Genomic DNA, 15,650 nt, shown 5'->3' on the forward strand with positions numbered 1-15,650 from the left:
CTTACACACCTGAAAAAACTAAAGGGGCACCCCACTTAAATATGTTTCTGTCAGTGCTAAACTGCAGCTCCATGTTCCTCATCTCTTAGCATGATTTCTCTGAATAGACCCAGTGTTGCCATGGTCTGTCAGAAATGGAGACAACACAGAAGAAGCATCTATTCATAGGCTTCCTGCGTGACCCAGACCCTACCAAGTCTGACTGCATCTGTTACTAAGATGCCTTTCCTCTACAACGGAAGAGGGAAATACTGAGAGTTGGTTCAAACAGCCACCCCCATTCACTGTGCCTATGCAGTGGCAATACGCTCTGTCTAAATGCCCCATGAGTGGGAAATGTACAGATGAGGGCAGCTGGGGGCGGGCTACTCTGGGGCGGGCGGGGCAATGAGAACTTTTGAAAGTTGCTAAACTCCGCTTACAAGCAGCTAGCCCTGTCTTAATTTATAAAAAGGCAAAGCAGGGACTTTTCTCAAAAGTGTGCCACTTTCCACAAAGTAATTCATGAAAAGATCTCTCTGCAGGGGCTTGCCATGCATGGCCCACCCTCCTTTTTGCAAGTTCCTTGCCCTCTGGGTACCTTAAACCTTTGGCACCCGCGTAAGCAGCATTCAAAACAAGAGCATCAATTTGGCCTGTGCTAAATGTTATTAAAATAAATAAAATATGGCACAGGACAAAGTATAGGAAGAATCAAAGATAGAGGGGCTCTTCTCTTGGACTCCACGCACCCCCACTTCTATCCCAAGCAAGCAATGCTCCTTTCTTTTTGTTGAAACAAAATTTTTTTAAAAATCCTGCAATGTTTTGTTTAAAATTTAGAACCTCCCCACACTCATATATTTTAAATCTTTTTCAAAAACAAAACAAAAACAAAACCTAGCTTGTGGAAATTGTGCAAATATAGCAGTTAACACTAGAGGAGGAAGGCCAGAGAGTATGGAAGAGAAGGTAGAGAGTGGAGCTGTCCAGGCAAGGCGGGAAAGGAAGGAAGTACAGGGAGAAGGGGCGGGGAATTATAAGCCTACCAAACTGCCTGCCATGAGGGAAAAACCATAATGTAAAAAGGTTGTCCTAGACGTTAGTGCAGTCCCCAACCTTCCATCGCCAAATCTGGAGCAGGCCTTGGTGGGAGCCGGAGAAGGGAGGCAGTGGCAGCTGAGCAGGGATTTGTCTCACTGGCCCTCCTTGCACATCTCCTGGGGTCCTTCAGGTTCTTTGCTACGTCGCTCCTTCCAAAAGGTCTTTAAGATAGGCTCCGTTTGCTTTGAGAACGGCGGTCTTACGTTGTTGTTGTTTTGCTGTTCATTGTGTGTAAAGTGTTCTGAGACGCAGCAGATTCTGTGCATTGTTTGGTGCCAGGCCCCAACGTATTCCTTGATTGCTTTCTTGCTGCCGCGACTCACTTGCCGCTCTCTCTCTCCCTTAAGAGTCCACTGCCAGGGAAGTCTGCAGCACCATCTCGACCTTTTCAGCTACTTAGGGCCATTGTGTCAATTGCCTGCTCCAACTTACTCCGCAGCCGTTGCCTTCGGGCCTGTTCGTCCTTCTCTAAAGCAGCTAAAATCTGGCAAGGGGAAAGACGTGTATAGATGAAATCATTAGTAAAGGAAGACTCTGGGGTAATTTGAAACATGCTTCACACCAGTGGTAGTCTAGAAAGAAAAGACAGGAGAGATTCCCCACCAAACACTCCAAAACCCCTCTTTTAAGGATGAAGAAATATGGGACGGCCATTCTCTTGACCGTCACAACTAGGAGAGGCTGCTAAAAATGGCAGCAACTCAACAGTGCATCAGCAAGTGTGTTGTCCCATTCTAGCGACTGAGCAAGGATGAGCAATCGCCATCCTGCCAGGATTGCAGCCTGCCACACACTATCCCCAATCACCCTGCAACAGGGTTACAGCTGTCTAGCATGGCTAGTGAGCTGAAGTGGCTGTCCTTTCCTCCCGCTCCCATGTGAGTGTGTGAAAAAGAGACAAAAGAGTCACAGGGCACATTGAAGGAAATGCTTAATTGCCCATCTATCTTCCTTCCTGTATTTTGCAGGAAGCATGTATGGAGTCTGGCTAGCAGCAGATCTGCAAAAATACTTTTGCAGATCTGCTAGGACTCCTCACACACATGACGTCCGGCAACCAGAGCAAGGGATATTGACAGGTGGCCCAATACTTCCCCTGCAGAAACCTGGTAGTCCAGTAATATCTGGAGGGCCACAGGTTGCTCAGCCCTTCTTAATTCAGAGAATAGGAGAACTCTCCCGCAATGGCATGATCTGGGACTTTTCTGATGGTCCTGAGGACAAGGAAACACTGGGGACATTTATGAAATCGGCATCTTTAATTATGTAATAATTAAACCTAGTCCACTTTCTAGTTCTGTTCTCACAATCAGATGAGAATCACTAGATCAGTATTTGGATGTAATCCAGGAAATCTTGAAAAACTCTGCATCTTCAGGCACACAGACTATATGAACTGAGAGATAACCAGGGATGTTGTGAACAGGGCTTTGGATTCTGAGGGGGGGGGAGGATGGGATTTGGCAGGAAAGCAGCTAGTGAAAGGGGCTGAGATAGTGAGGGAATGGTGGGATTTTTCTACAAAAAGGAGAGAGAGGTGCCCATCATCAGGAGTCCATTTCACCAAGTCCCACACCCTTTAAATTGCGCTGCCAGATAAAGAACAGATGATTAAAATGCAAACCCATCAGAAATCCCATTATAGTGGCTAAGTTTGTTGTGAGTGCAAGGTGGATTTCTCTTTCCAATTAAATGTCAAAGCATCCATCAAAGGGGACTTGATTAACCATTTCATTGGCTGCATAATTGGAAATAAACTCTTGTATAATTAATAGACTGACTATTAGGAGGCAGGAAAGGTCCATCACAAGCCCTACAGGTAATTCCTTAATATGGAAATCAGCTCCTTTTGATTAAGAGCAGCTGTGGCGCCCTACAGGTCTCCAGCGCTAAACGTGCAGAACGTGCTGTGGAGAGTACACAGTGCTGCAGCTCAGGACCTTGCGGATGATGAAACACTTAAAAGCTCAGTGCAGATTCTATAAAGGTGATTTGCCACATAGTTAGCGAATGCATGAAGAATCCTAAGAGTTGGAAAAGAGGGTAAAGCAGCTCAACTTCATTCCCTAGGGGAGGATAACTACTGTTAGCTTCCCATGGGAAATGTGATTCCACCACCTCCTCAGTACAAAAACTGAGCCTGCTGCAATTCTGCATGGGGATAACCAAGACCTGCAATGGCACATATGGAAGAACCCCAATACTCCATCCAAAGCACAGAAAACGCCAATCACAGTGATTTCTAGGTGGCCAAGCTCTGAATGCAAATGACACGTTAATCTGGCAGAAATAAAAAAGATGAAATTATTAAGGGTACTGGAGCTATTGAGTGACTAGGAACAGGAGTTCTATTCATGGTTCGTGAATCCCTTTCTCTCTTGATTCAAGAAAGACTCACTACATTCTGAAAGATTTACAACCTGCTTTGTATTTGTTTGATCTTCTGTTATTGTGTTGCCCTTCTGGGAGCAGCACAGTAAAGAGGAAAACTACAGGGAGCATAAGAAGAGAGCGGGAGATGCATGTCTGTCACCTGTTTTAAGGAGCTGGGACCACCGTGATTAGGAAGATGCAAAAACCCAAATGAAAATTAATTATGATTTTCATTCAGTGCCAATGACAGCATATTATAGCACTGAACAACAGGAAAAATTATTCTCTCCCATTTCACATCAAAGAGGGTGCAATCGGGCTGCATGTAATTGTGTTTAATGAATGAAAACAAAGGGAACAGCTGCTATTTATTAATCCCATTACAAATAATAAAAGAAGTTCCTGGGAGCTGTGAACACACAAGCAGTGCTTTTAGAGCGGGCTATGGATGCACATCCAGCAGATGCCAGGCAGCGGTTAACCGGGAAAGACAAGGAATGGCAACTCACCCTGCATTCAGCTCATTAAGATCACGCTTTCCAAACACGTAGCGCTTGCCTTGTTATTGATTTCTGCTTTTAAGGCCTTGCTTATTTGTAATACTAATGAAAGGGAATGTTGGGAGCTGGAGACCAGCCCCGGGGCAGGCAGTTGCTATGAAAATGTCTCTAGGAACAGCTGGAGGAGGGGGGTCACCTCTGGTTTCAGCTTTGTGGTGGATTTTGGTCTAAGGCAGATGGCTAGGATCTTGCTAAGAAGCCCTTCATCTGTGCAGGCTGCTAAGGCACTGCTAGTGTTAGCTATTTCCTAGTATGGGGACCATCTTTATTGCCTAGAAGTAGATACTCGTGCCTACTCATACAGGAAAGACCTGCTGCAGGGATTCTTGCCTTACAACAGGGAGGTCTGCGCCTGAGGCCACAGCAACTTTTCAAATTTAAATCAAGGTATTGTAAAATAAAAAGCTGCTTACAGTTTAATATACAAAGAAAAAAAGCAATAATGAGACTCTGTGTGTATTTCATATACACACAGCTCTCCTGTTGGCAGACAACTGGAAAGGCAAAGGGTCTGCCAGTCTTCTCCTTGAGCAGATCTGTTAGGAAGCACCTTTTGCTGTCTCAGCAAATGTGCTCCATAGCTTTGAAGCCTTAGAATCATAGAATTGCAGAGTTGGAAGGGACCCCCTGAGGGTCATCTAGGCCAATCCCCTGCAATGCAGGAATCTCAAGCATCCATGAGAGATGGCCATCCAACCTCTGCTGAAAGCAGGTTGCAGAAGAGGGAGCTGGGATGGAGGGCAGAACACCAGCACAACATCCCATCTTGGCAGGAACTCTGCAATGAAAATGTAGAGAATATCCATAGCAACCCTAAGTCTCTGCTCATGAAACATGTATGTATCTTCTGCACTAGGCAGGTTGCCACATGTGGATCTTGTGTATGAAGGAACGACCACAACTACATTATTGTTCAGTTTTCGCTGACAGGCAGCATTTAGTCCAGCTGCCCAGCACTAATCTGCTGTCACTCAGAAATAATGCTTTGTCAATTTCCTTAGTGTGCAAACAACTACTTCATGGCTTGAGACAGACAAGACAACTGATATGGGTGTTTATGCCTGTTCTACTGAGCTGCAGTAACTTGAGCCTCAACCTGCTTTCCAAATGCCTTGCACCCTATCTAATTCTTCATTAATGCAGTCTGTTAGATCCACCTCTTTGGGTTGCAACCTTTGCCCCTTCCCACGATAACTCCCTCTTTCTCCCCACCTTCTATCCACTTATGAACGTAAGAAACTGGGGGGCCACTCACCAGCTCTTGAAAGAACCTCCTTGCCCAGAGTAGTTTGGCAAAGTCTTGTACAAAGGCTTTTATTGCTTTACACAAACCACTATTCCCCCCCCCCACTCCCCCAGGTCTCATTGTCGTTCAGCCGGGCAATAAAATCCATGTGATCCTATTACATATATTTTTATTAGTGTTATATATTTTATTGCTTTAATAAAGGATTGCAGAGAATGTGTTCACAGAAAAGTACTTTATGGAGTTTATACCAATTACGGCAGATGGGCTTTTAACCACTCCTTAAAACTTAAGAGGCTGGCTGAAGTGACTTCATGGCAAACATGCCCCCCCCCCCCACTCCTGGGATTGCAAATTAGGATACCATTGGAGACTACCCAGCATAGGGATAACTGAAAACAGTCAAGAGACATGCTAAGAGAGTGTTTTCCTCTGCTGTACTTCTGCATGTTCCTGTAGTTTAAGTTGGTGATTGAATGGCAAAGGGCAAGCGGGATTTTCTCTCTTTTCTTTTGTTACTTTATTTGTTTATTTATTTAATTAATTATATGCTTTCTCACTGTGTGATTTAGTCTCCTCTTTTGTATTTACCTGCTATATATTTGCTAACACTGTTGTGATGCTTACCTTTTATTATTATTATTGTTGTTGTTGTTGTTGTTGTTACTACTTTCCTGGTTGGGAGGGGGGAATGAAGGTTAAAGTTGGCCTGTTTGTTTGTTTACCTTGAGCAGTTTGGACAGTTGCACGGGGGAAGGGGGGAGGAACGGGGGAGAAAGGTGGAAACATGAGTATATAATAGCCTGCTGGAACACCTGAGGACAAAGCTGCACATCACAAGAGAAGCACAGTGTTCCCACCTTGGAGCACTAACACAGGGGGTTAAGGGGCTTCAATGGAGGAAAAGGAGTGAGCTCTAGAGTGTGGAAGTTTATCCGTACTCCAGCCACAGTTATCCCTTTCATGTACTCCACCGCCAGTCAGCTTTTAACTCCCCCACCCCCCCCCCAAAAAATCTGAGCTCCAAAATAAATAAGCAAGTCTAGTTTGCAGGGCAGAGAGGCCTCAGAAGAGGTTGGTGGGTATACAGAGCAGACCAGCCTTATGGAAAGAGGTCATCGACTCCTCTCCCTCCCACGGATCCTCCCCTACTGCTTCCCCTTACCTCATCCTTGTACTTGGTGATATATGAGTAGATCTCATGCAGCGCGCTCATACTGTTGAACTGGCTCAGGTGTAACCGGGACTGCTCTGCCAGGTAGGCGCTCATGTCTTGGTCGCTGATTGCTGGCATTTTAGCAATATCTGCATAATATCTATAGCAGGGAGCAGGAGAGACAGAAAGTCAGAAGGAAAACCTTTTCTGAAGACAAAACTAGGGACATCCAGAAGGCGAACAAGTGATTTGTTGTAAAAAAGCAAAATATTAAACTGAAACAACTGAGTACAGTATACTATGCGAAGCAAATTAAACAGTTTTCTACTCCTGTGCCAAATGACTCATAGAATCTCAGAACTGTAGAGCTGGAAGAGACCACAAGGGTCATCTAGTCCAACCCCCTGCAATGCAGGAATCTTTTGCCCAACATGGGGCTCGAGATTAAAAGAGTCTCATGCTCCTTTGGATTTCCTATTGCACAGTCACACTGTGACAACAGGGCTCCTTATGGAGGAAATTCAATCCACCCATCAATAAACTGAAAGCAGACCGCTACTGGAGTACAGAAAACCTTTGTGTAACTTCAACCACAATAGGTTGGTTAGTTGAGAAGTTCATGGTAATCAGTTGAGTTTGTGGCAAATTAGGAAGTGTTAGGAGCATGTAAAATGGGTATTTGGCAGGATCAGAGGAATGCCCAGACCTTGTAAGCATCAAAGACAGATATAGAGTGAATACTCAGTCAACAGCAGACAGCTGGGAAAGATACATAAGGCTGTCCACAGACAAGCCATTGCCAATGCCACCATAACAGCATAATAGAGAATCCACAATGATACCTTAGTGAGAACTAGTGTGGTGTAATGGACAGACTTCTAGATTAGGACCAGAAAGACCAGGTTTCAGTTACTCAGCCCTGGCCAGCTCTCTCCCTCTTTCTCAGCCGTATAATCACTTCATTTTAAAAAAGGATTTGTACAGCACCTTTTAAGGTCTACTCACTGGAACATGCAAGTTAAAATGCAATGCAATCACAATATTAAAAATCAGCAGGAATGAAAAAAACACCTCTCCAGCTAAATCCAATACCAAGTGCAATCCAGAACCATCAGGAATACTATGAAACAGCTATAGCAAACAACACAAGCAAAAGCCAGCGAAAACAAATAGGTCTTTAAGGCTTTCTTTAAACACCTGTAACCATGAGGGCCAATGGACACCTGCCAGCTACCACAAAAAAGGCCCTTTCCCTTGAGCCTGCCAACACAAGAGCTCTCAGAGGTGGGCAAGTCAGAAGTCTCTCCACTGACAATATTAATGTGTGGGTGGATTAGTGTTTCACAGGACTGTTTTGAAGTTTAAAAAGGTAGAGGAATGAAGAACCATTCATGCTGTCCTGAGTCCATGGAAGGAGAACACAATAAAAAATGAAATTTTTCATCAGTTGAGGGGAATCAAGTTAGGTCAATCAGGAGTCCTAATGTGGCCCGCAAGGCTATTTCCCTCAAACCATAGCCACCTCCCACACACCTGACATGGCTGCAAAGGAACAATCAGGAACCGTAAAGTGTGCTTTTGAATACTTCCTTGGCAAGTAAGGCTTGCTGTCAGCACTTATCAGAGGCAACAGCAAGTCTTCCAGGGATCTGTTGCACTACTCTGCAGTGCAGCCAATCATTGCTTTGGGCAGGAATCTTCCTTTGCTGCTTTGCTTCAGATCAAGCTAGGCCGAGAAGGGAGAAAGGAAAGAATCAGCAGCACACTTAGACTGCACGCCTGGGTCTTTCCTCTGACGTACATTCAGCTGATGTCATGGGGATGTCAGGTAACTAATAGGCTGACATCCTTACCCACCTGTCGAAATGGCCTGAGGGGAATAGGGGAGCTCAGGATCCAGCCCATCAACCAGATATTGTCCCCCACTCCCCCCATATATAATCATCTATGCTTGATGCATATACCCTTGGGAACATGGAGGCAACATGGATATAAACTGAGGGGAGGGATATTTGTTGATGCAGTTCTTGGCAGTAACAGCTGGTAGTGAAGCAGCTGCTTGCTATGGAGGGCTCTATGCAATTCCAAAAAACTCTGTTGGGCTTTGCTCTGTTGTTGCAGACAGAAATTGAACAGCACACCTGGGATGGGCGCTTCTCTGAGGTGGGCTCTGTGGAGCAGGTGAGCAGTGGAGGGGGGAATTTCTGGTGTATGTACCTTTAAAAATATTTTTTATTATATTTATTAGAAATTTGACCAAATTGCTCTCACTTTGATACAGAGGCACAGAAGAGAAAGGGGACCACTGTGCATGATGGCAGTCAAAAGTTTCTGTCTAAGTATTTGTCACACAGTAGCATGAATAAGTAGAAATAATTCTGAATGCAATTTCCTTTGCCTTTCTCAATCAGAAATATGAAGCATTAATATAGTTTGAATTAAAAGCTGTGGCGCAGCTGGGATAATTGAAGAACATCGTTGCATCCTCAAGAAACCAACAAAAGTGGAGCAATGCTGTGTCAGGCATCTGGTCAGGAGCAAATGGCAACATACTGCCTCTGGGAGGTGAAGATCAAAGGCCTCCCCTATCCTTTGGCCACAATCTCTGCCAAGGGATGATGTTAAGATGCTTACAAGGGCACTTTCCTACCCAAAACCACAGATACATTTGGAGTGCAAAGGAGGCAGACATCTGGAGACACCAGTGACAAGGATTTCCCCTCCTCTTCTCAAAGTGGCCGTGGGGTTCACTGCTTCAAGCAGTGCTGGACCCTTCCTAGCAGCTGCTGAGGATGCTCAGTTCAATGCATCATACCTGTAAGCTTCCTTTTCATCTTTCTTAAGCTAAGACATCTTCCATCCATCCACATCACAACTGGCCCAGAAAGATGAAGTCACTACACTCACTCCTCAGGTCCCCAGGAAACTTATAAACAAATTGACAACTCCACACTACCACCCCAAATCCTGAAATCTAGACATGCTGTGAAGAACAACAGGTCTGGGGAAATTAAAATGCTGCTAGAACTTCTATTTTTTTAAGTGAAGTGCGGCGTCCAGCAAAAAAGGAGGAAGGAGATTCTTTGAGCAAACCTACTTAACAGTGTCCCATTCATTTCTTACACATTTTCCATGGGGGCCTATGAGCTCAAGGAAACTGCTTCTTGTGCTGCAAACAGCCTGGTGGGAAGAACTAAGGCTTCAACCCCATTTTCACAGCATGTTCCTCTGTCAATTTTCCCCCTCTTTGTCAGCTGGGGTAGAAAAATGTCATGTTTTTGCTTGGTATATCAATATGGTGGCAACAGACAGGTCTTTCACAGAATTGAGCTACCTCCAGTGAATTCCACTCTTTCTTCTTGTTCAACTCATTTTCAGTAGGAAAACTTTTTGTGGGGTGGGGAAAATAATTTGTTAACAAGACAAACATGCCTGGAAAAGTGAACCAGAACCTTCTTGGTAAAATCTATGAACTGCAAAACCTGCCTTCATCTTAACCAATATGACATGCTTGCACTTTTAACAAAATTAATTAAGATTGCAAGCTCCTTTGGCTAGAGATTTTGCTCTGCTCCTTTCCCTACAAATCACACTGGCAACAGTTTCATTACAAACAGCTGCCTCCATTATTCCCCCATTCCCCCCAATGTGCTTTATTTATTAGTCACTGGGGACTGAGACCATTGTCCTCACTTTGAAAAACCAACCAACCTGTCTTTTCCAATTGGCTAGGAAGATTTCTTCACCCTCCAGTCCCGGGAGGTTCTTTCATACACATGTGCAGGTCTGCCAGGCTCTCCAGCCATTCAGAGCACACATTACAAAAGCAACTCTTCTTACACAGCTGCATCTTGCAAGGCCACCTCCCCATGGTTGAAGCCACTCACCTTTCTACCCAGCTCTTATAGTTGGGGATGTCCTTGGCGTACAGTAGTTTATTGGAGGGAGAGTCTTTCCCTAGCTTGTGCTCAGAAGTTGAGCAGGAGTCCATGAATGTCTGAGCCACCACTGATAGGCAGGCATCAGTAATACTGTTCTTGTGAATGTCAAACACAAACTGGGGGTTCTTAATCACATTCACCCAAAAGCGCAGAGGTAGACTGCAAAGGAAAAGAAAGGAGGAAAGTCAGGCTGGGGAAACACATTATTCGGTAACTAAAAACAGGACCCTGGCTGGCAATAACCTTTGGCTAGTCAGAATACCAGAAAACAGGGAAAATAGTCTCTCTTAATCTCCTCAGATGGTAGTGATTTGGAAATGTGGTTTGCTAGCTCTTCTGCCCCTTTCTGCCACTTGCTCCAGACCCATCCCAACCCAGAATTCATGTTTCTCTTGACTGGGTCTTCAAAATCCATGCTGTACAGCTCCTATTTCCTTTCCCCTGAAATTCACAGCTGCTGGGGAAGCTCAAGCAATCTCTCTCTGAGAGAGAGCCAAGTTTCAGACCCCTGCCGACACACAGAGATTTCTGGGGATACCCCCTCTAGTAATTCCTCACCGCTTCTGAGCCTAGTTCTAGCTAGGAGAGATTCCTACACATAGAAACCTACCATGTAAGGGAGAAGGCTAATCCAAATTCATTCTCCCTGGCATCTCATTTTCTATATGGAATGATTTTTGTGTGTGCATGGAACAGTATTCCATGATCTGGACCCTCAGCTGCACTCTGAAGTGGTATAGCCCATGCACACAGGTATACCACCTCAGGCACAGGTTCCCATGAATACATTTGACTCAAACACCAAATGTTTGGCTCTATAGTATTCTTATCATGCGAGTGCTGGGCACACATGCACATTTAAATTTCAGGAAATGATCTCAAGAAATGAACTCTGCACATTGAATTATCACCCTGGAATAAGCATGGTCATTAGTATGCAGGGGCCTGCCTCCCTGGACTCTGTTGAATTGGAAACCAGGCATCATTGGGATTCTTCCCTCTCTCCCTCCTCTCCCCTCCCAACACACCGACTCTTCCTTTATTACAGAAAGCATAGCGATAAATCAGTTCCAAGCGTTTCCATGCTCTCATATCGCCATTTAAAAATGTTTCTTTTTCAGCCCGGCTAATTACTGACAGTTACTGAACTATACAAAAGCAATTTGGTCTTCCATTTAACAAATGCCAGAGATGAGAGTGTATGTTCTTGTCCCCTGAAATGGTTAAGAGGATCTGAGAGATGAAATCGGCAGAAGGGAAGAACGCAGTGGGGAGACATGAAACCTTGCATGCAGCAGAGGGCTTGTCGCATCTCACCACTCGCTGAGCACCCAAATCCCCCTGTGCTCTAGTATAAATGGATAGGAAGTTGGATTTTAGCTCTCTAGTGCTATGCATGCTGCTGGTGCTAACTTTCCTACCATATTTTTAACTAATTATGATGGTGAAGTTTGCTCCAATCTTTAGCTATGATGGTTATATAAACTTACATTCAATTTGCACTGATCCAGGGCAGTGTGCCCAACTCCCTTGCACTGGCTTTGATAGGCCAGCAGAAAGTGATCTAGCAGAAACTGTTTGAATGCATATTGGAGGCTTCACCTACCCTAGGAAAAAGTGGGATTTAAGTACAGTGGTACCTCGGGTTACGTATCCCTCTGGATACGTAATCTTCAGGTTGCGAACACGGTAAACCCGGAAGTGTATACTTGCGGGTTTCACCGTGTGCATGCACATAAGCACTCAATCACGCCGCGTGCGTGCGTGCGTGCGTGCGTAGAAGGGCGCTTCCATTTTACGGACTTTTCAGGATACTGCCAGGCCTCCAGAATGGATCCCGTCCGTAACCGGAGGTACCACTGTACATTCATTTTCCAATAGCTCAGCATTGTCTACACCAAGGTGGGGAATCCTTTCAATCCCAAAGGCCACATTTCCTTGTTGCCCACTCCCCCAAAGGCCACATGCCAGCAATGGGCAGGGCTGAATTAGGCAGGCCCAGAGTTGCATATAGTATCTGATTCTACACTGAGTGGCAGGAGCTCTCCAGGGTTGCAGACCACCCCACCTGAAGACTCCCTTCTGCATGCACAGTTTGCGTTCTACAACCAACCTGTGGGCCCTACTTACCAATTACTCTTCCAAGTGTGCCTGACATCGTAGTCATTGATCTGGTGCTTATCAGCTTGTTCGTCCAGGAAATCAAACATGTACTTGATGGCGAGAGGCAAGGCACTCCCTCGGTGGGCGGTGCTGAATATGGTCTCAAAGAGGTCGTCAACAAACTTCTGCAAGGTTCCCTGGATGTAGAAAAATGGTGGCAATGGAATGAAGGCATAGTCTGCTTGGGAGGCATAAAGATCCCATTGACATTATAAGAAGAAAAGTTATGCCCTGAAATGACACTGGCATTGCCAGTGAAAGCCACAGAAATGTACAGGCTGTGTTACAGAAGTGATCTCATCTCTTCACAACATCCATAGACAAAGCAGATGAGGTGACACCTGTTCTTGGGCCTACTCTACTAGTAAGACTGAAGCATCAAGGAAGGCTGTTTTGCATTGTAAAACGCAATGAATCTAAGCACTCTGCCATGTGTGTTTTATCTGCAGTTCAGAAGTAGGCTTAGCCATAGCAGACTGTCATAGAGTGCAACCATTTTCCCATGGGGGCACCAGACAATATCCTCTTAGTATCCATCCATTAGGGGGCACTTGTTTGCAGTGTCAGTCACTTATGAATCTTGAATTTAAAAATCCCCTTCTGATGGTAAGACTTATTTTATAAGCAGAGAAAGGAATCTGGTTATAACCCTGATCTTTTGAGAGTTCCAGGTCACTGTGTGTTAGCCACAAGTTCATTCATGTTCAGTGGAATGCTATACTTGGCTTGCTGAAGGTTTTAAGTTCTTACAAGGATAGCTAAACACATAGCTACTGAAGTATGAAATACATTCAATACATGAAGCTACAGTGGTACCTTGGTTCTCAAACAGCTTAGTTGACAAACAAATCGGCTCCTGAACGCCGAAAACCCAGAAGTAAGTGTTCCAGTTTCCAAAGGTTTCTTGGAAGCTGAATGTCTGACTCCACTTCTGCTAGAGTGCAGGAAGCTCCTGTAGCCAATCAGAAGCTGTGCCTTGGGTTTTTAACGGTTTTGGGAGTCAAATGGACTTCTAGAATGGATTAAGTTCAAGAACCAAGGTTCCGCTGTATAATACACCTGAACCTCCCAGGACTATGTTGAAATTGCAGAGTTAAGCAGCAGTGATTAGTGCTGAGCTTAAGTTTTTCACATAAGACTATGATAGAAATCCATGAGAAGCTTCATGAAAAGCACGCCCATTTTCATCTTTTTTTCTTTTCTTTGGCTGTTTGAAGCTAGATGGCACATGCTGAGCCAGCTGACAACCCACCTAATCCATCCTAATGATGATTGTCAAGGTGGTCTGTGGCAGACACCACTATTAATTTTTATCTCAGAATGCACTTTGCATGGGGGGAATTTTGGGGAAAGAAATGTGGCAGCTGGCGGCTTGCTACAGCACTGAGAACTCTGGCAAATTTTGTGCCCACCCCCCAAAATATTCCTTCACACTCCTCTGAAAATTGCAAGAATTAGCCTGTTCCCCACCTGCTTTTGGAGGAGTGTTTTTGATTCAGGATGAGCAGCAACACACAGCAGCCAACCTCCAGTGAAAAAATAAATAGCTATGGTAGATTATTACAATTTATTATTTGGTCTGGGAATAAAGTAGGAGAGAGGGAGAGAGAGAGAGATTTGGCTGTGCCATTTGCATGCCAGCTCCTGCAATTAATGTGGCTTTCTCCAGTTCTCAGAACTTGACAATATTATTTTTGTTTGCTTTTGTACAAATCTTATATTATTGACCATTTGATTTACATCAGAAACCAGGGCAGCAATTACACAGTGTGAGTAGCCATTGGACTTTTAAAGCTCCCTTGCCTCGGCTTTTGCTGATGCAGAGTGCTGATAAAATGAGGGCGTCTATCAAGCATATGAACAATGAGCACAGGGGAAATCAGTGATTGCAGCAACCGGAGGCTGGGATTCAGTTTTGCTTCGTCAACAGCTAGGATGCAAAACTAGTCTTTGCAGCTGGGTGTTTTCCCTTTTTTCCTTTTGGCCAAATGTAACTGGGGCCTGAACTGCTCCATAGGTAGGCGAAGAGTTTAAAAGAATGAAGCCAGGTCCCTCTGCATATATTGAGAGGCAGAAGAACCTGGGCCCACGCCTATCACCAGGCCAAGTGGGCTGATTAGGATTACTAGTGGCCCGGAAAAATAAAGAAAGGGATTTAAAAATCCCATCTAGGGGTTGTCTTTGTATTTAAAGCATGACACCGGGCTGGGCTGGAGGGAATACCTTGAAGACTGAAACTGGCTTGTCTGTCTGATTGCCTGATCATCTGTCACTCAAGCCAAAACACACTCTTTCCCTATCTTTTTGCTTATTCCTTGCGGTCAGAAGTTGTGTAAGGAATTCAAGGAATGGAGCAGGTGAACAGAGACAGAAATTCTAAGACAACAGCAGCAGTGCTATCACAGAAGCCCAAGAGCTAGTGGTGAAGCCTATGTAGGGAACTTCTGCTCATGTCCTCTGATTTTTGGGTGTGTAGAAGTGTGGGTTTTGCTGGCTTGCTGGTTTTACTAGAGCTAGGTATGTATGAGTGGGCTGGGCAAGAAAGGTGCATCATGCTTCTTGCAAAATGTTCCATATGCCGTTAGCATGTGCAGGGAGCAGATCACTCTGGGACAGCAAGGCATCTAGAGTAAGCATTGGCTATCACCCATCTCGTGATAATGGGCCCAGAGGCTGATAATGTACAGTGATGCCCCGCAAGACGAATGCCTCGCAAGACGAAAAACTCGCTAAACGAAAGGGTTTTGCGGTTTTTGAGCTGCTTTGCAAGACGAATTTCCCTATGGGCTTGCTTCGCAGGACGAAAACGTCTGGCAAGTTTGTTTCCTTTTTCTTAACACCGTTAACACAGTTGCGACTTGACTTCGAGGAGCAACTCATAGAACGCGGTGTGGTAGCCTTTTTTGAGGTTTTTGGTGATTTTTGAAGCTTTTCCAAAAAATTTCCGACACCGTGCTTCGCAAGACGAAAAATTCGCTAGACGAAAAAACTCGCGGAACGAATTAATTTCGTCTTGCGAGGCACCACTGTATGCTGTGGGTGTGGGGAAGGGATAAATTTCTCTAAAGAACCTTGGATTTCAAATGCTGCTGAAATGCTATTATCATTAGAATCTCTTGCGATGCAAC

General features: G+C 44.8%; 1 protein-coding gene across 4 annotated transcripts in view; it reads right to left on the reverse strand.

Annotated features, from left to right (window-relative positions):
* Positions 1–769: 769 nt before the first annotated feature.
* Positions 770–15,650, reverse strand: part of PLXNA1 (plexin A1) — a 300,048-nt gene continuing 285,167 nt past the window's right edge. For all 4 annotated transcript variants that reach the window (XM_081183934.1, XM_081183932.1, XM_081183935.1 and 1 more), the window contains exons 29-32: positions 12,490–12,659; positions 10,306–10,518; positions 6,428–6,578; positions 770–1,567 (exon numbers count right to left, since the gene is read on the reverse strand). In XM_081183934.1, coding sequence (XP_081040060.1) covers positions 1,472–1,567; positions 6,428–6,578; positions 10,306–10,518; positions 12,490–12,659 — 630 coding nt within the window. In that variant the 3' untranslated portion in view covers positions 770–1,471. The remainder of the gene's footprint in view (positions 1,568–6,427; positions 6,579–10,305; positions 10,519–12,489; positions 12,660–15,650) is intronic.

This window comes from Podarcis bocagei (genome assembly GCF_964188305.1).
Source record: "Podarcis bocagei genome assembly, chromosome: 2".
Lineage (NCBI taxonomy): Eukaryota > Metazoa > Chordata > Lepidosauria > Squamata > Lacertidae > Podarcis > Podarcis bocagei.